General features: G+C 42.4%; 3 protein-coding genes across 4 annotated transcripts in view; all 3 read right to left on the reverse strand.

Annotated features, from left to right (window-relative positions):
- acot7 (acyl-CoA thioesterase 7) overlaps nucleotides 1–1,882 on the reverse strand; it is a gene marked incomplete at its 5' end in the record, with an annotated part of 44,601 nt that extends 42,719 nt beyond the window's left edge. Inside the window, one exon of one of the 2 annotated variants that reach the window (XM_079742476.1) lies at nucleotides 1,513–1,882. In XM_079742476.1, the coding sequence (XP_079598602.1) occupies nucleotides 1,513–1,775 (263 nt within the window). The remainder of the gene's footprint in view (nucleotides 1–1,512) is intronic. The other variant, XM_079742474.1, reaches the window with a different exon arrangement.
- Nucleotides 1,883–3,509: 1,627 nt separating this feature from the next.
- LOC307079914 (transcription factor HES-2-like) lies at nucleotides 3,510–4,470 on the reverse strand (the record flags this gene model as incomplete). Its single annotated transcript, XM_079742434.1, has 4 exons — nucleotides 4,357–4,470; nucleotides 4,150–4,245; nucleotides 3,941–4,028; nucleotides 3,510–3,826 (listed from the first exon to the last, which is right to left on the reverse strand). Exons 1-4 carry the CDS (start codon nucleotides 4,444–4,446, stop codon nucleotides 3,510–3,512), a joined length of 591 nt encoding a protein of 196 aa, XP_079598560.1. The 5' UTR covers nucleotides 4,447–4,470.
- Nucleotides 4,471–9,878: 5,408 nt separating this feature from the next.
- Nucleotides 9,879–10,734, reverse strand: LOC307079913 (transcription factor HES-2-like; the record flags this gene model as incomplete). Its single annotated transcript, XM_079742433.1, has 3 exons — nucleotides 9,879–10,222; nucleotides 10,339–10,522; nucleotides 10,645–10,734. 3 exons carry the CDS (start codon nucleotides 10,732–10,734, stop codon nucleotides 9,879–9,881), a joined length of 618 nt encoding a protein of 205 aa, XP_079598559.1.
- Nucleotides 10,735–20,565: the final 9,831 nt, after the last annotated feature.

The raw sequence follows: 20,565 nt of genomic DNA on the forward strand, positions 1-20,565 counted from the left end.
CATCTCGTCGGAAGAGAAGTAGAAATTCTGGTCCCAAAGGTGAACATGTTGACGGCAGGAGCCGTTGGTGTGAATAAAACTGCTTTATGGTCCATTAGACCCATACCAGGGATGGACAAACCACAGGTCACCAGGTGAGAAAGGTATGACTAAGACTACAACCCCAGCAACCAAGCCAGGCAGTCGCCTTACGCCATTGTTTCAGCTATCTATCAATAGCAGCTTTATCTTAATATAATGTGTTTTTGACAGGTACTGTAGAACATTTACATTTGTGTTTTCTACTAGCATGTACTCACACAGTCATCTTGACACACATGGATGATAAACACTATTGGCTTGTTGTACAGTATAATTTCAGGTTGTGGCGGTTTTTTGTTGGCAATGGACCAGTGGGTATTGTAATGTTTAATGGTTTAAGTGGAGGCCGGCCACATAAATACTTTTAAAAGTCTTCAAATCGCTCTCATATCAGGCTTGGAACTCCTGAACTGTGGCCTGTGCTTTAGAGATAGGACTTCTAGTGCAGACTGAAGTTATGGATCGCATTGTTAAGTATTTTGTGATTCTCTCCCACACTATTGTGTAAAAGTCTTTCCTCGTGCCTCAGTGAAAGAATCGGTCGTGTCTACTGCAGCGGACACTCCACCGAAAATCATGTTTACATTTCTGTTTACTTTTAAAGTAAACTGAAGTATTGCTGAATCAATAGATTTGTATAGCTAAGGCTCTGCACACACGTCCACATGTTGTATAGAGATGACTGTATCCGACTCCCAGACATAATCAGAATGTGGTGAGCTACTAGAGGCGGATACGTTAGTTCTCCAGCCTCTCTGTTTCTAATGGCGTGACGTCATCACGAATAGCTCCTCCCCCTAGCAGCAGACCCCAAAAAGGCCGCGTGTTACTGGACGATACGATATCGGCGTTTTTCATTTCCTAATAAAAAAAAAAATGAAAAAGTGAAAAACCTGATCGACTTTGGCTGACCACATGGTCGATAGATATTTTCCTCTGTCTTGAATAGCAATAAAATTACTGTCATGGCATTGTCATTCCATACCGTTATTCCAGTTGGTACATTCACTTCAAGTGTATAGATCACCCTACTTTATATTTATCAAATCTAACTGCAACGGAGACCCTTGCCTTGGCATGATCATGATATTTGTCTATAGCCTAGTTGAATCCTGCTCTACCGGCGAAGCATCGTGATGAGAGTATCACATTCGAGAGGCCACATCCGTGTTATGAATGAATGAATCCCCCGGGTCGTATTAACGCATAGCCTCAAAGCACTTGATGTGCATAAATGACCTTCATAACCAGATTATCTGGTATTCAGAGCAGGCGTGGCGATGCCTCGGAATGTAGGCTACAACCTACAAGATCCCCGGGGATTATGTTATCATAAACCAGTCGGATGACGGCGTTGTTACCCCGGCTACTCGATTCTTAAAACAACCGGGTTACACGGGAGTTTTAAATAGAAATATGCATACAGCCTACCTGCATAACTGAAGAGAAGACACGGTAACCGCGCACTTGTGTTCGGACATTGTGGCGGTGTCTCCTGGCTTGAATAGCTGAGTCTGGGCGCCCAGGGTGCAGTGTAGACAGATGGTACTACAGACCCCAGCTTCGATATGCCGTCTAATAGTAGGACGGCTCTGCACCTCAGGTGTCCTTGGAAAAAACGCTGGACAGCGTTCAAGTTGGACGGTGTAAATTATGAATTGGAAACAGTAGGCCCGTTGTTCTCGCCGAGTCATCACATGGGTTGGTGGGACGGTTTAATGTGCCAATCTGCCTATTTCCTGGTCCAATAAACCGGTAGTTTAAAGCTTTGGACGTTACATTTCCCATAGCTGGTATTAGTTATCATTCCGCTTCTTGGCTTACGAACTGAGGCAGGACAAGAAAAAAGTCAGCAAACCCTAGCAGAGAAAACAATTACAATTCTCATTGCGTGGATATTATGTTGTCATGCTAGGAAATGTATGCTCATGTATATTCGTAACAGTGACAGCATGGCCTATATAGCATAGGTTGTTGTTGTTTTTTGTTATCTATATTAATATATTTTTACCTGGCTTACGTATACAAAATATATTGTCCACAAGGTTCAGATCAACACAAAGGGATTTCCGTTCTTCTTTAAATGCGTCGATGCGAGGCTTGGCCAGTGGAGGGCAGCAGAGACTGTCTGTTTGTGAAGGCGTCTGTTCGACCAATTACTCCATCAGAGTTTAAAGCGCGCGACAGGTGCTTCACACAAGTCCCATTTTCGCAATAAGGATGACCATATAAGGTAATAGTGTTGGTCTCAAACACGTGTGTTTGCGAATGAATGCACCAAAGACTAACGGTCACAGAATGAAAAGCAAGGATTTACTACGAAAACGTTTTATTGAAGTAAAATGACATATATACAATGTTTGCAATAAATCACAAAGACAAGCACACATCTCAACAGAGACTAGGTAATAGGCCTAACAAAAGGAAATGAATTGCCTACAGGGTTTGCCATGAATCGCAAAAACCAATATCTCAAACGAGATACAATAACAATGGGCCTATATTAAAATGGGGTTTGCAATGAATCGCAAAGCACACATCTCAAACGAGATATACTAATAATATAACATATACACAGGGCTTGCAATTAATTGCAAAACACGCACTAATCTCAAACGAGAGACTTAATAACTACATTGTTTGCAATAAATCGCAAAAACACTCATCTCAAACGAGATATAATAACCATATATATTATATATACAGGGTTTGCAATAATTTGCAAAACACACTCATCTCAAACGAGATACTTAATAACAACATAAAATGTTTGCAATACATCGCAAAAACACTCATCTCAAACGAGATATAATAACCATATATTATCTATACAGGGTTTGCAATAATTTGCAAAACACACTCATCTCAAACGAGATACTTAATAACAACATACAATGTTTGCAATAAATCGCAAAAACAGAATCATCTCAAACGAGATGTAATAATAAAGCATACGTACAATGTTTGCAATTAATAGCAAAGATAAACACACATCTCAATTGAGATACTTAATCATAACAATTAATATGTTTACCAATAATTCGCAGGGACGCAGCTTATTGTCAATGAGCTGGACATCCCATAATGCAAATCCATACATAGGATGACCCTCGGGGTCTTACGGGGCGTTTTCCATAGCCCTCATTCATTTTAGTCATTAACGAAGACTAAATACAGAACAGAATAATACATACATGCAGATTTCGAAATAATACGACTGTCTAAACGTGTCAACATGCCGGACAACAGACTCGTGCGCAAAGCGTAAGTATACGATACTCAACTTGGATGTTCACGATGAAATTTCACCGTTTCATCAGATAAAATATACAATGAATATTTTTTCATATGTACAGGGGCTCCATCTCAAAACGGAGTATACATATCATACAGTTTCAGAACAAAATAAGGATGAAGTTGCTTCTAGTCTACCAGGGCCTCCACATGTCGGGGCTTGCTGCTTGTGGGGCCGGCTGGGCGCGGTGGTTGAGGTTCGGGGACTGGAGCCCAGCGCGGGGGCCCAAGCTGGATTTGAGGTTCATTAGTCGCTGTTGGATCTGGGGAACAGCCATGGAGCTCTTAGCACAGCAGTTCCTGCAGGTCGGAGTGATGGGGGCAGAGGAGGACTGCTGGATGAACTGGTTGACCCGCTGGCACGCGCCTTGGTCCATGTTGCTTTTGGGCAGCAGAGCGGACACGCGGTCCAGGCACGCTTTGTAGCCTTCTTTGTAGCTGTCAGAGGTACCTGGAGAAACGTGAAAAGAAACCGGTTAGAACTGTCTGATGGATGAATATATAACTTATTGTGATGTGAAGAAAAGAGATTAATGTAAAAAAAACCCAGTTCACTTAAACCTACTTTTTTTGCCGCTCATTGGGATCTCGCCGAGGAACCGAACAGTCATCTCGAGGATGTCTGCCTTCTCGAGCTTAGAGTAGCGGGACTTCTGTTAGGAAAGAGGCGAATCAATGTAATGTTAGAAAACTATGTTTTATTAAACAGCAGTATCGGTGAACAAGTAGGCTATTGCATCGAATGCATCAGATGAAAGAAGGATTGTCGCTTACATCTTTGCCCGTAAGGGGGATGATAAGGCTCTTCAAGTGATCCAGGCTGTCGTTAATGCGAGCGCGCCGGCGTTTCTCCATCAACGGTTTCATGGTCTGAGGAAAAGTAAAAATGATTACAATCACAGAATAACCAACGCAACACAAATACATGTTATGATGTGGACTATCTCCCATCTCCGTGTCAAACGTTGTTCCTTCTCTTACCTTTCTGAGCTCCAGCGCTTCCTTTCTCTTAGCCACGGTCAGCCGTGGAGAGAACGAGTGGCTGTTTACGCAGGTCATGTTTGGAGACATTGTGCTCTGGTTCTTTGTCTTAGGTGGAGGATGTGTGTGTGGAGAGAGGATGTTGTAGTAGAAATGTGTCTCTCTCCACCACGGCGCGCGGTATTTATGCAGGTCCGTGGCGTCGGTGTCGTGCGTCACGGCTACGCCCCCAAGCCGAATCAAAGTGTTCTGAAACCCAGACCTGTCGATGGAAAACAACAGGAAAGCATCACATTTAGTGAGATTACCATCTGTGCTCATGTTTTATACAAGCGTGACAGCTACAGTGCGTGTGTAAGGTATGATCCATGCCCACGGCGTCAATGGTCTGCGTTAAGTTGCCCCAGACGTGTGTGTTTGAGTGCGTGTGTGTGCGTAAAGACGCTATCGTTCCAAAGCCAATTACGCTTGATTAGAATGCTAGCCTTAAACACATATTCTTTATCAGAGTGACTGCTAAATATCCACTTCTGCATATTGTATTGTTTATGATTATTTGGTCAAAAAAATACCAATTGAGATACATTTAGGAGGTATGTAGTTAACCTTATGCATATCCTCGTTATAAATGCAAACATTAAATGTTTTTAATAAACACAAAATGGTTTTATGTATTATGCATCTAAAATATTCAACTTATTAAAAACACAATTACATTTTTTCAATGCCCAACGGTCAATTGTTGCCATCAATTGAGGTTAAACGTTATGTTATATGTTTTCTGTACATGAATGAATGTGTTTGCCATGTTTACGATGTAAACACACATACCAAACATAACGAACACTACAATAATATATATGGCTTTAAGAAAAGTAGGCTGCAATACATCCGACGCTGGCATAGGGGTCGGGCTTGGGTTTACGGAAAAGTCCAGACCACGAAATCTACCCAATTGCAGTCACATGGATACCCAAGCCACGCTACTTTCAAATAACATCTGCTCATAGCTTCTGAAAACAATAGTTTTGCATATTGGGCGTTTTTTAAGGACCTACTGGATGTACCAAGTCTGCCTGAACGGACTTTTCTATTAATGCTGATCTTTTAAAATCACCATTCAACAGCCATTTCAAAAGTCCATATATTTGATCGGGGTTGAACAAAGAACGTGCCTACATTATGTTTATAAACATTTGTATACACAATAATACAACATGTTTTAGTATTGTGTCCATGTCTATTCAAATAAGAAAACGGCCGTTTTCCTTTTCCCTTCTTTCGTTGTATCGTGGTATTTTACCTGAAACTCCTAATAGCTTATGGATCCGGTAGGTTTATTTTTTAGAATGCGTCTAGCATTTACGAATTCAAATGTTTAAACCTTAACCATCTGGGAAGATTTGAAATGCGATCAAAAACCATGGGAACTCATGGGAACCACGCGCGCAGCACGCGCCACGGAGACCAGATGGCTGTCTGTTACCGAGATCTGGCATGTGCCCCCCACCTCCTCCTCCACGGTCACCAGCATCTACAACGACCAGATCCATTGCCCCCACCCGCCCCCTCCGTTTTGACATTATTAAAATGACCCCATCCCCCAAATACACACCCACCCTCACCTAACACACACCCCAAACACACGCAGCCTCCTCCGTACATGCACGCACACATGTATGCACGCTTTTACGCACATACAAGCGCACACTCACACACACAAACACACACACACACACACACAGACACACACACACACACACACACACACACACACACAATCCACACAATCCAATTTAGGTGTATAACACATGATCCCCAAACATTTGTTTGGCGTCCTCTCTCAACTCGTCGATGGTGCTGTCGTCTGACCAATAGAATCAGAGCCTTTCTGCGTTTAAATGCCCCTCAGGTTGTGTGGTGATGCTTTGTCTACTCTTTCCAGCGTCCACGCCATGCCAGGCTTATTTACCCATCTCCATGGTGTTGTGCCGAGACTGAAAACGTAATCTGTTGGCGGGGATGCACCAATGATGTGCTAAACTTGTTTTGCGACTCTTATATCGTTTCACTGAATTAAAAAAATAAACAAGGATAAGCATCGACATCATCGACGTAATATACAAGCAAACTGTCTTAAGCCTTTACGCGTTCTTTCCATTCGCGTACAGAGGTCGCTGGACTGCATTTTGTATGTTTAATTGCTGGAGTCAAGACTTATCTTGCCTTCTTAGAACTTTAAATAAACCTGAATAGAGATTCATAAATCCAGTCCAGTGTGTCAGGCTAGCCGGCACCGGCAGAAGTATTTACCGAAGGTTGCTTTTGGCTGCGAAACAAAGCGCTGCCCTGTAAGTGATATGCACACTTGCTGCACGCGCCCCAAAAGCCAAACCCCCTGGGAGGAAAGTGGGGAGGGCAAGGGGGGAGGGAGCTATCATTAAAAATGTTGTCGGGAGAATCCAGAACTCTTCAGCCTTGGGCTTACGGTTAAGGTCTCCCTTTGTTTTGCAAGCTATGTTGGCGTGGGTAACCCATCTGTGCAGAATGGACGGTCCTTGTGTATGAACCGAAACACGGGTCGGGTTGATTGCTGTGGGAGAAGCATTTCTTCTGCTGACTAGGACAAATTATAGGTTAACGTGGCTGCTAAAGGATGAGTCAGAGCTTCAGCGTTGTGTGCGCAAAGACAGCGCGTAAACCTCCGTAGCCATAAACAATGACATACAATATACAACACGCATTAACCACAACTGAGTTGTCCTAGTTAAACGTTTTACGAATAGGCAAATTAAAAGCAAAGATGTTTGCCGTCCATTGTAATAGTACTGAAGTTCAGAAACATTTATCACAAAAACAGAAAAAAACATTATGGGCTTATAAACGTTATTATAGTGACATGGATTTGTTAAATCCTCAAACAAATATAAATGTAGACCTGAAACGAAAACCTGTAAATCCTAACACAAAGTCATGGATTAAAGAGTTATTTTATTATATTTCATATTCCACATCCCGCTCGAGGGGTGTTAGCATGAAATGGACCATGAAAATATACTGTCGAAAGTTTAATCTAAAGGTTTGAGAACCTCTGTAGAGATATAAAGGCGCCCATAAAAAGGCGGGAAGACCCTCCCGTCTTATCACTAGGACGCACATGCGCCCAGCCGCCAACCTTAGGGACGCTCGCGCTCAGGGGTTTGGTTGGAGGCGCCGGGCAACTCGGGACATGGCTTCTTGTTTACTTCAGAATACAAAAATTACCCGAAACCAGTTTAACTTTGTCCACATTTGGCGGTCCTTCAATCGCACGGTTATCGTTATTCAGATGTACTAGTCACACACACACACACACGCGCGCGCGCGCGCGCGCACAGGCACACACACACACACACACACACACACACACACACAACACACACACCACCCACAGACAGACGCACACACAGAGCCACATTTCCATTGTTTCAGACGAATTTTAACCGACTGGAAGCTAAATGCATGCTCAGTCTCAGAATGTGGCCCATAGCATTGCATTAATACGATTTAATGTATATATAATGTATGAATGGGAGAACACAGGTATTAAAACAGTATTATATATTGTTGTTGAAGGGCTGATGGACATTTTGGTATGGAATTTGAACCTTGTATACGCAGATAAGGACTCTGTCCATTGCAAGACCAATGATGTGATGTGCTTAAGCTTAACATTTGACCAGCATTGAAGAGCATGTAGCTGAGTACTTAGGTACTGCAGTCAAGTAGGCTACCCACTATACTATAGATTGTACTTGATAAAGAGCAATATTGAAATGTAAGGGGGACGTTAAACTTCCACTACCCTGCATCTCATGTTATTTTCTTCATGTGATAATATTTACCTGATATATTTGACTGAGCAGCAATCTTAAGACATTCAAGAAATGTGTGAAATGTTCCCTTTCTGGTGTGTCAGATCTGTTCCATGTCTGGATAAAATCGGTGGGTAAAGGTTTACTTTGTAAACAGGGCTGTCAAACTGTTTAAGAATAACTATAAGGTTTGTGAGTTACGGAAGGAATATGCCAATCAAACTAGAATATGAAGGTGAAGTCATTCAGCTTTTGATGTAGTAGGATATTTCTTATATCTGTAATACTTTGACTTGAGTTGCACAAGCCGACGTGTTGCGTTATTGGTGTACTGTATAATGGGGCTGATCGAGTGGCTGGTGTGTATCTGTTATAACGTTTCACATTGGAGGTATCTGCAGTAACTCTTACAGAATACTGTATGGTTGTTTCTATGGGGATGTAACTAATACCTGCGACTGGTGAAAAGGATATACGATGGTGTTGAATTAGAAGGAGAAGAAGAAAAAAAGAAGTGGTTGTTGATGATGATGATGATGACGATAATGATGATGATGATGGTGACGAAGACGATGATCAGGAGGATGATGATGAAGGATAGTGTTTTATGTTGCAAACAGATATTGGTTGAATCATATTTTTAAGTCTGATGGATGAACATTGACAAGACGACATTTTATTTTCCTAAAGGGTGCATCAAAAACGTGTTTAAAACTAAATTAATGCCTAGTAATGTTGATACATTCATTTATATGGACCTTCATGTTTACAAACGTTGTTAAGAGAGTTACACCACGTGGCAGGGTTTTATTACTATGACCTCTAATGTCAATAATCTTTAATGTGTTTCCACAACAAAGCTTCGTTGACGAAGACGTCCCCAAATAATGGCTGATATATTGTAAGGGAGTGTCAGCGTGTGGCCCATCACCCTCACCCCATCCAAACCGCCCGACTGTTTCCCACGAATTTGGCGGCAAGTCCAGCGAGGCGCCCCGCTGCCAACAATAGGCCAGCTGCACTGATGATGAATGGAACAAGACTGGGGACGTTGCGCGGTCTTTTAGGTCATTCTATTATATGGCTGCTGATGTTGGTGTTTTATAGGCACGGGGGGCTTTACATCATACAGGCTGCAATTAGCAAATGTGTGGACTAATGAAAGAGGAAGTAACACAATGCATCAAACACGGTTCGAGTACGTTTGTAGTTGTTTTTATTGAGGAACAGCCGTCAATGACACAAACAAACAACGCGCTTTCAGACACAATTTTTGGTTTTACAAATTATCAGCAAATAAAAAATAATACTTAACACATAGTGTTTACAGACCATTCTTTTGCACAGACCAGTTACCTTAAGTCCACAGTGCAAACCTCATATTAATTAACCCTTTGGGTTTTACAAAAGTGTTGTCTACAACCCATATCTCTGAACCCCAAAGATGATTGCATCTTACAAAGTCAATAGACTTTACCGTTTTATATCAAGATCTGTGCTCATTTGTCTTCTGTAAGTAAACGCGTGACGAGCCAAATGCCGAACTTCTCCACCTTCTTCTGCGTAATAACCACACGGCTAATACATGGCTTGAGTAGCCTAATACTTCATAGTCGAGATAAATAAATATACAAATAAATATATACAAACAACAAACGTGTTCCTAGTCTACCAGGGCCTCCACATGTCGGGGCTGGCTGCCTGTTGGGCCGGCGGGGCTCTGCTGGGAGCCACGCCGTTGTTGGCGTGGTGGTTGTGGTTCGGGGACTGGAGCCCAGCGCGGGGCCCCAAGCTGGATTTGAGGTTCATGAGTCGCTGTTGGATCTGTGGGAGAGCCATGGAGCTCTGGGCGCAGCAGTTCCTGCAGGTCGGGGTGATGGGGGCAGAGGAGGACTGCTGGATGAACTGGTTGACCCGATGACACGCGCCTTGGTCCATGCTGGTTTGGGGCAGCAGAGCGGACACGCGGTCCAGGCACGCTTTGTAGCCTTCTTTGTAGCTGTCAGAGGAATCTGGTGGAGGAAAAGGCAAAAACGCAACGTTAGGAACTGTATACTTGTGGTTAACGAACAAGCAATGCGATGTAGAAGTTTACGCGAGGTATATTGCGCCACAGAATGAAACTCACTTTTGACAGGGCTGGAGGGGAGATCTCTGAGGAAACGAACGGTCATCTCGAGGATGTCGGCTTTCTCCAGTTTGGAGTAGCGCGCGTTGTCCTTTCCAACCAGCGGCAGGATGAGGGTCTTCAGACTCCCGAGGCTGTCGTTGATTCGGGCGCGCCTTTTCTTTTCGAGCAACGGTTTGAGCGTCTAGAGAGAAGGAGAGAAGAATAAAGCATCGTTAGTCAAATGTTCCGAGGATACACGTTTCAATAAAACAGGACAACTTTAGATACACCACGTTATTTAGTGGTTGTTTTTTCTATCCGTACCTTTCTCAGTTCGTTGGCTTGTTTCCTCTGGGCCACGGTGGACCGCGCTGGGAGAGGCTGGCTGGCCTCTGGAGCGATGCTGGAAGTCATGTCGCTTGGTAGTGTTTGTGTTTAGTTCGGGGGAGAGAGAGAGAGAGCTGCTCTGCTCTAGGAAGGATTTGAGCTGAAGTGTGGAGAACAGCCCGGAGCGCGCCCTATTTATATGAGTCCGGCGCGTCGGAGGGGCGGGGGCACAAGCCTATTGTGTCGCTTGACACACCGGAGCGATGCCTCTGGGACTCCGAGGCACCAGCGACACTATCTGCACCATCTGGGGGCGTGGTGGCCCCGCGTCCTGCGCAGGCATGCACTCCGACTGCGGAGAGTCTGGCTCGGATGTTGCCCTTGATTGCTTTTTTTAAATTTATGAGCCCAAATCTCAAGCGACACACATTCGTCAACAACACCTTATGCAGCTTCTACAAATCCGAGCCAAGTTTAGGCCTGCAATGCAAATGCCTACCCAACGTGGTTCTAGTTTACTGTACGTGCCAAACTTCATTATTTTTAATTTAGGCCTAGTATTATTATTTCTCGTTTCTCTTGGTCCAAATCTTCTATATATAAAACCTTTTATTCAGTTGCTGATGTCTGCAACATGCTGTAGCAGCATTACGACCGAGACAGGTTTAGGGTAAGGTTTAGGAAATATGAGTAAATTAGTCTAACTACGAAATATAATCCAACTTTTCGAAATGCTACATTTTCTTTAATTGTTTGTCTGTCACCTTAGCATAAACAATTCCGAAAAAAGGTTCCGAGGCAAGCAAGTCTTACATAGTAGCTCGTCTAATCTTATGCTGCAATTAATGAAGCAGATACCCAAGCCACGCTATGTATGGATTAACATCTGCTTGAGGGTCTTTGTTAGGTGGTTCCAGTCGGGACCGGCCTGTTTACCTGGTCAAAGCATCTCAGGTGCAGAGACACGCTTTTTGACAAAGCCTGTGTCTGTTGGATGTTTTAGTTGGAATAATTGGAGCCCTCATTTATGGAAATAGTAAATTATAATTAGACAAAACTGAAATCAATCGGTAGGAATACTCAGCTTCTATGCAAAATGCTAAGTCTGTTGTTTATGTTCATCCAAATGAAGGCCTACATATGACGATAACTTTAATCTTTTAGCATAAATAATCAAATTGACTGTATGTTACAATTTATTGTACAATGCAGTCATGAAAACGGTTTTATGAATGAAATCCAGCATCGTTCTGAAAACCGAGCTCGTGCGCTGCGTAGCGCTTCCCAGGGACGCAGTGGGATTCACGCGTTCGGCACGCGCCAGACCTGCGCAACAGATGGCCCCTGAGGCCCTTCCCCCCTCCCCCTCCAGTCTCGCGCAGTAGCCGCGTGCACTGCAAGGCAGGATTTTTTTATTTTTTATCCACCAGCGGTACAGTCCCTGCTCTCGTTTCCCTCTCCGTCATCGATGGGTTCAGATAGCGTCTTTTTTTCAAACGGTTAAGCATTGTTATCCTCCCATCTGCATCGAGTCGGGGTGGGGGCAGGGATTTACTGTCGTGCGGGAGGAGCAGATATTAACAGGGAGCCCAACGTTTTTAGCTAATGTATTGCAGAGTGGGGGTTTCCAACGCCAAAACCAACAAAGAATGTATAGATTAATAATTTATAATGTCGTTGTTGGGGCTGAATTATCTGCTTTGCGGCATTGCTTTACGCACCAATAGCATTGAAAGGCGGGAACGTGTTATACTGTCAAAAAAAAACACCTCCAAAAAATTGGGCATCGTTTCAACATTTAAAAAATATAGCATAATTCTAAACGGAGGAAGGAAGCCTGGGCTACGATTTGGTACAGGCGTGGATCGTGCGTGGGGGAGGTGCGTGTGTGTGTGTGTGTGTGTGTGTGTGTGTGTGTGTGTGTGTGTGTGTGTGTGTGTGTGTGGGTGTGTGTGTTTGTGTGCATTTGTGAGGGGGTGGAGGGGGGTAGACGTCTTTCCGTCTACAAGCTGCCCTCATTGCCTTGGTGGTTTGAAAAAGGGGGCTCTACACAGATAGGCTGATTTGCACGCGTCCGGCCCCATGGGGGCCCCAAGTAGCCTAACTGCCACGACGTTGAGTCTGAGAACTGGGTGCTCCGAGATAAGACAAAATTAAATTGCGGGCTTCGGTTGGGAGCCTGTGTGTTGGGCATCCATCTGTGCGAGCAGATAGGACAGCAGCCCTTTGTTTAAGGCAACAAGAGTTGTGCCGCAAGTGCATGGGAAGCAGATCCGATGCTTCTTGGGTTGAATAGATTCAAAAACGTGGGCCTTTATCCTTAATGAGAGGCACGAACGGGTTTCATTAATGTATGTAATGTAATGATCTATGCGGTTTAATTGGAGGGAATTAAGCAGTTGTATTTAGTCTTCTGGCTCATCAACTAAATATGATATAAGACATAGGCCCACATTCTCTCAAATAAATTAATATTTTCCCTGTACGACTAAATATAAAAAGGACATTAGTGATACAAAATAAGCTTCGATTAAATATTCTACTTTATATACAAACAAATCAGGGATGGTTTATTTATTTAAATTGTTTGTTTGAAATGTGTGAACAGCGCATCACTGTTGCTGCAATCTCTTTCTCCTATAGGGTTTCTAAGGAAAAAAATGTGTTGTTTGGTGGCTGGTTGGAGAGTGGCGCGTATCCAGCCCGCATGTGAACCGCTTCTATAATCAGCATGAGACCGACACGAGCCAACATCATGGAGACAGATGGGGGGTCAAACCCCAATTGCTGAGGCGAATCCATGGGCTGCTGGTGGCTTTGCGTGTCGTTTTTAAAGGGGTGGTATTTGGTTGGTTGCGCATGTCTTTCAGCACCCAGACTACATACCGTCTCAGCTGCATTTGACGACATATACACCAAACAATCTTCCATGGCATTTATAGAGTTGGTGTATAAACTGCGTTTGTTAACAAGACATTGAAAACACGATGATCTTGGGATGCCATTATGATGCGCAGTTTTAAAATATGTTTTTACTGTGGCAAAGTTATAGTATTTAAAAATGTGTTATGGCTAACAACTTGTTAATGCATGTTGTTATTATAAAATAACATTTTTAAAGAGATATTAATATGCCTATATGATTATAAAAAAACTCCCAACTTGAGTTAGTACAGTGAAATATAGATTTCTTTATCGAAGCAGAATGCAATAGAGAATGTAAAAATAAAATCTCTAAGAAGCACTGTAAATACATTTAGACCATCCCTTGGACATATTTATTCTTTAAGCTTCTAAGAAATTATACCAAAAACCTCCCTCTTCTACACGAGGGTTACAGTTTCCTATATTTCAATGTCAGTCATCCCCAAGCCTCTAATCATTTATTAAATACATCTTCCTTTCATGCCGCATTGTGTTTTGTTCAGCTTCAGCAAGTGCACCACCAAATAGCGTTTTCAACATCCTTCATATTTATTATATTCATAACTATCGACTGTTTATCAAATGTAAGGTAAGGGCATGTAGTCTGTGTGTACCAATAATATAAACCCCCCTTACACTGTGAGGTGAAGCTTATGAAGGAGATAACCTGTATTCACACTAGCCCGCTAAACATGAAGTTATTACAGCCGAAAGTTTTCAATTTGAAACCCAATGTGCACTTCCTGTGTCCTTGAGCAATATGCCTGGCTCCTTATTTGGATGGTGTTGATATTCTAGAGGCAAAAATATCATATTCTGCCAATGTTTCTGATGAATGTAACTAATATAATTAACCCACACAACTCAGTTTGCTCAGCGCTCAATCGTATTCACTTGTCTGAACTCTTTTTGTTCATCACTATTCAGTATACACAAGTCAGGTTCTAGATCATCATCAAGGAATAGGGGGAGTAGTCATCTTGCTGAAGGACATTGGGGTTCGAACTCAGAACCATTTGGCTGAGAGTCAAGTTAAGATCAGCAGTTGCTTTGTTAATCCCAGACGGGAGATTTTGGTGTCACAACAGAAAGTAAAGAACCATAATAGAAGTTTGAAAAGAGCTATAAATGTGACTTCAAATAGGGATGAAACACTAACAAGGTTCCTCTGCCTATGGCCTCTTAAGGGTCCGCTGTTGTAAAGCACAAGATGATGTCTACACAGAACTGGACAGGGTGTACAGCCAATTCCAGGAGACTTTCTCTTTGGTTTTGATCCAATTACAACCAGACCTCATTGGGGTTGATCCAATAACAACCAGACCTCATTGGGGTTGATCCAATAACAACCAGAACTCATTGGTTTTGGTTCTTATTCATGTGACATATATGTGAGCTTCTGTTTCATTCAGCTTGCTGCTGATGGGCCTCTCTAGCCTCAGACAGGCTCCATCCCATGTGTGGCGTAGTTATGTGTCATTCGCGACCGAATCAGTTCGAATGAACGAATCTTTAACAACCAAACTGATTCTTCTCTCTCGTTTGTCTCATTTTCCTTTTCGTCCTCAGACTCGATTCCTCCCAGACCCACTAGTCGCTGACTCACTGACTCGCTGTTCGTTCGCTGACTGTAAGTGGGGAAGAGGGAAGAGGCTTAGTCAGCAAGAGTACGACAATATGATTCAATATCAGTGAAATGGCAAATACAATCTGTCTTTGTACTTTCTGTGTCATGCCAGATCAATCAAATATTTGAATGTCTCGTCAATCTGTTCTTTCATGGTTCGTTCTCCACCCGGGACCCCCACCATCATTGCTAAATCAAGTCTGTTATCTTGCTGATATGTTAAACATCCAATAATCAACTACACCCCTGATCCCGCTGCGTTTGGTTAAAGTTGTAATGTTGTGTTGATTGATGACCGACTTCCACGATCGTTTGAGAACGAGAACGAGGAAGGAGCTGAGTCTGACTGACTCAGCTGAGTACTGTTCATTCCATGATTTGATTCACCGCTACCGGAAACTCGACTGAACGAACGAACGAACAAACGATTCTGAACGATTTTTCTTGGCAAACTGACCGAAGAAAACTGAATCAAGGAAAATAATCATTAAATCCATCACTAGTGTGGAGCCTAACAGATAGAAACCAGCACAATGCTTCGTTGTGAGGTATTTCGAAATTGCAAATCAATAGACATCCAAAGACCGGAAAAACTGCCATCAGCAGACACAAATTATTGTTCCATTTAGTTGTAGATTGTCCTGTTTATAGATGTAAAAGTATGAGCAACCATGATCCAATTGCTGCATGTGTTATGTAATGGCTTCAAACCTGAATCCTGGAAATGAATCCAGTCCTACATCAGAGATCGTTATCAGACCTCAAAGGGGTTCATAGGTTGCCCATTAGAGCTAGAAGATATGAAGATAACTCCAAACGTAGAACCCTCAAGGGTAAAATATCCTAACCCAAAAGAAAAAAAGTATCAGCCATAGAGAATAGACTCTCGTGAAGGGTCACCCCAACTGCAAAATGAAATATGGAAAAACACTTGTCGAACACACCAATTTCTGGTATTTCTGCTTTGACGTTATTTGATAGGCCCTTTAGTTGATCGGCTGGTAAGAACATGTGAATCAAATAAGGAATGCTGAATTGCACATGTTTTCATGTGATGAATGAGAACCTGTGCAGTATCATCCTATATCAGAAAGAATGACATGTTATCAAGGCTATGCAACAAGTCTGTTGCCTTAGATTCAATAATGTGTGAGTCATTTGTAGATCCAGTGTTTGCCCTTATTTAGGAAATACAGAATCGACACACCTGGTTATAGTGAATATTTGTTCAGTACGTTGATAAGGTGATTATATCATTTTAAAAGTTAGGATGGAATTACTAAGGTGAAGTTGTCCCAGCCTCCCTTCTGCTTTAAAAAACATGGAAACACAGGCTATTGTATAAGCTGACATGATAATAGTAAATAGCAAAAAGCGACTCTTCTGCACCCACTCCACAGTGGCGTCCTGTCTACAATCTGCTGCATCATGGTGATGCTGAGTGGATGCTCAACATAACATGATGCTGTCTGGACTTTCCAGATGGGGGAGGTGTTTGTGTGTGTGTGTGTGTGTGTGTGTGTGTGTGTGTGTGTGTGTGTGTGTGTGTGTGTGTGTGTGTGTGTGTGCGTGTGTGCGTGTGTGCGCGTGTGTGTGCGTGCGTGTGTGCGTGTGTGTGCGTGCGTGTGTGTGCGTGTGTGTCTGTGTGTGTGTGTGTGTGTGTGTGTGTGTGCGTGTGTGTGTGTGTGTGTTTCAGATGTCTGTTTGTTGAATGCATGCGGATATATGCTTTAAAATGGTTAATTATTGTAGCACATGAAAATATAAGTACTTTACTCAAAGGATAATGTTGTTAAATGACTGTTAATGTGTCGGAACGATGGCAGGGTTTCCTTCATAAATGTAATTATACGTTTATTCTGATTTAGTATGAATAATTGTGTAGCCTATTATTAGTGTAATTTGAAGCTATAACATTGTGAAGTTATAGAAATATTACAACATAATAAGTTTTGATAGAAGTTTAAGTCACTGCTTAAGTCAATGTTAACGTTGAATCGATTTTGAAAATCGAAAAATATTGTAGTGGCAAGCAGCAGGCCAACCCAACATGTGGATGTTGAACCGAACATCACAACCTACCAATGTCTGTGTTCGGTGCCTCCGGGGAAGCTGTGATGCAAGATGCAGAGGTCCATAGAACCAGGGCCTATTAGAATGAGTCAACTCGCTTCCCAAGCCTAAAACCACGCTGTTTTCTTCAGGCATCTGGCAATAAATGTCAGACATTTTCACTAGCCTTCGTAATACTTGTTTATCACTGCTTTGGCGCGTCTGCCTCGGCGTCCTTTGAAATCAAGCGCAAACAAAGCAGATAACTTCGTCTGTCCTTCAGACTGCAATAGGAGCCTGGATTGCTTTAGACTATGCTCTTTACTCTATGCCAAAAGCGGAATTAATCTGTTAGCTATACTAGCTATTCAAATGTATTAAGAGAAATAAAGTATACAATTGTTACAGCTATAGTTATTTGAAGAATTAATAGGAGTTTGGGACGTTGAAATTGAGAAGCATTTTGCGAAATTGAAAACCAAATCATAGATCGCTCTAATATCACTTATATTTTTAAAACTGGACACACACACTCAAATCCAATTGGGTTCATAAGTCTTATATATATTTTGTTTATTTCAACATAGCATCACATGTGATGTTTAAAAACCGAATGTCCTCCTAAATGATTTGCTGTGCTGGAGTCAATGTTTCGCAGATTAATAATCAAGGATCCAATGTAATTGATAAAAATAGTGACATATTTTGTTTTGTGTTAGATGTCCTATTGGAAACGCTCCTGTTTGTGGTGTGCTCATTCTGTGCGCAACGTGAAGCCCCAGAATGGGAACCGTGCGCCTGCAGGACGCAGGGTTGGGTTGGACGCAGACAATAGGAGATAATCCCAAGGGCAAAAGAGTCAACATTTATGTTTGAATTCCTTCATAATCTTCATGATTTTGGTAATTTGTAGCCTATTATCTGAATAACTTAACTTGCGAGGCAAGTGTGTCTTGGGTGTTGTTGTTGCTGTTGTTACCTTTTGCATAAGGGCAGGGCTTTTGGATCTCATATTATTATTGTTAACAACTATACTTCATTAAACAAATAATGCCCTTCTATTCTGTTTTTGTTTATTCATTTTCGAGTAGCAAAGAAGGGGATGCAAAGACAACGCCAGAATAATCATGTCACATGAGTCGCACCCTTCTTTGAAAAACAATCAGACAGGCGACATTTGTAGATTTAGACGGTGAAAACATGATCACGTAGACAGGATTTGAATGGCTACAAAGCTGCCTACCCAAGCCAAAAGCCAAGCCAAAAGGTAGCCTAGGGTACACATCTGGTGGCGTGACAATGTATTTGGGTTGGCTTAGTTAGCTGAGGTAAGGGAATAGCGTGGCATAAGGAGAAGCCTGCTCGGCCAATGGCAGTCCCTCAACTAAATTAACCTTCTGCCTAATAACAACATCAATCCGCATTTACAACAGCCAATAGGCATTCACAACGTCATGCATTACCATGAAGCGTCGAGAACTGTACAAAACAAATGTTTCTGTTAATCTAAAACATTAATGTATCTTATTTTGCCTCTTTTATTGCCCAGCCCTGATATAGGTGGTTCTCTGGTCGTAGGTCGCCTGTATTGGACAGACGGCTTGTTGGCGGGGTTTTTAAATATGGGATTTCCCAAAGGGGGTTCCATTGTGCGAGCATATCAAGGGCACGAGAGCAGCACGAGCCACAAGAACAAAGGCACCAGATGGCTTTCCTGACAGGGTCCCAATCATCCTTGGAAAGTTCGAGAGGAAAATAGATCATGCAATTTGTTAGGGGTAAGTGTGTTAGGGAAGTATGGTTGAGGTGTTGATGTCCAGGCTATCTAGTGATGTCAATATTTCGTTAACCTTTAAAGTAGTTAGAAGATAGCATTTTATAGTTTATATGTAATCGTTTACTATGGCAACAGCTATAGGCCTTATTCACAAATGACTATGGTTATAATGGATCAAGCTTCCTTTGTGGTCATTGCTGCATTTTACTAAAAATGAGAACGGTAAATTATATTCTCTTCCGTCTATTAATAGACCAATACACTTAATGTAATAATTTTCGCAATGCCGATGTTCCCTGTCCTAAATATGCAGCCATACTGTAAACGAGTGCACAAGCGCAGCGCGTGCAGTCCAGCAGTGATATGAGTGGGCGTGTCCTATAGCTGGCCCCGCCCCCTGAGGAGAACGCCATGCTCTCATTTGAGCACGAGCCTCGTGTTCTAAAAGGGCGCTCAATACAACTCCACACCTCATCCGTGTACGAGCCTCCACGCGCTGCACCACGCTCCTGAATGGGGCCGGTCCCACGTCGGAACCCGAATGCAGTGATGTTCCGTCATGGTGAGTCCTTTCTTTATTTTCTTATAATTGCCGTGCAACGCTTGTATCTAATTTGAGTCAAAAAAATGTAGGAGATATACTAAGCAAAACCTCCGTTGTGGTGTGGTGTGGTATATGTTAGATAAATGACTCAACGGTTGCCGTTATGTAGGTATTGCTATTTCTTAAGAATTGTGCAAACTGCATTGTCAATCATTATATGAATTAACATTGCTTTATTATGGGCATATTTAGTTAATTTTCATTTTGGTAAGGCTATGTTAACACACAGATGCCACACCCACTTTCCATGTGGGGCTATACATATAGCGGTCGTTAAGATAGCCTACTTATCTCATTTGATATTCAAGTCACTTTTAGCATTTTTATTACAGCCACCGGAGTCAACGTTTATTTTTGTCCAAGTCTTTAGGCCAGATATTATTGATATCCCCCGTTAGGATTGTTATCAATCCAATCAAATCGAAAGGCAATATTCTACTGTGCATAAATGTACAGGCCTATATTTTTCTTTTACAAAAGGCTAAAGAAAACATTGTCGTAAAGGTCTATTGTTAGCAGGCCCGTCTTTCCCATTTAGGGTCATCTCGCCTCTGTATGATTCATGGTTGCTGCTAATGAGGCTCAGTGTGAGAAAGTCTGACGGTCTGAATTCTCACCGCAGATCACGGATGACTGGCTCCCAGCAGGAGGTCGACCTGACTGCCTGGTAAGTTCGAACTGAGGGGCGCCTGAAAGCTGGAAGATTTGTCCGAAGACGGTAGGCCTACGTTGACGTCGTCAACTCTTACATCTCTGTGATCTGCTCTTCTTAATAAATCATATTTAAAATATAAAAGATTAGGGAAGCTATCCGTTTCTTAATTCTTGTTAAAGGCCCCATATATTGAATTTGGATTTAGTTAAATTGCTATTCTGTGACTTAAATAATAGGCAAGACGGAATGTGGTCATTTGAGCTGCATTTGTCTCTAAA

This window comes from Pollachius pollachius (assembly GCF_949987615.1).
Source record: "Pollachius pollachius genome assembly, chromosome: 8".
Lineage (NCBI taxonomy): Eukaryota > Metazoa > Chordata > Actinopteri > Gadiformes > Gadidae > Pollachius > Pollachius pollachius.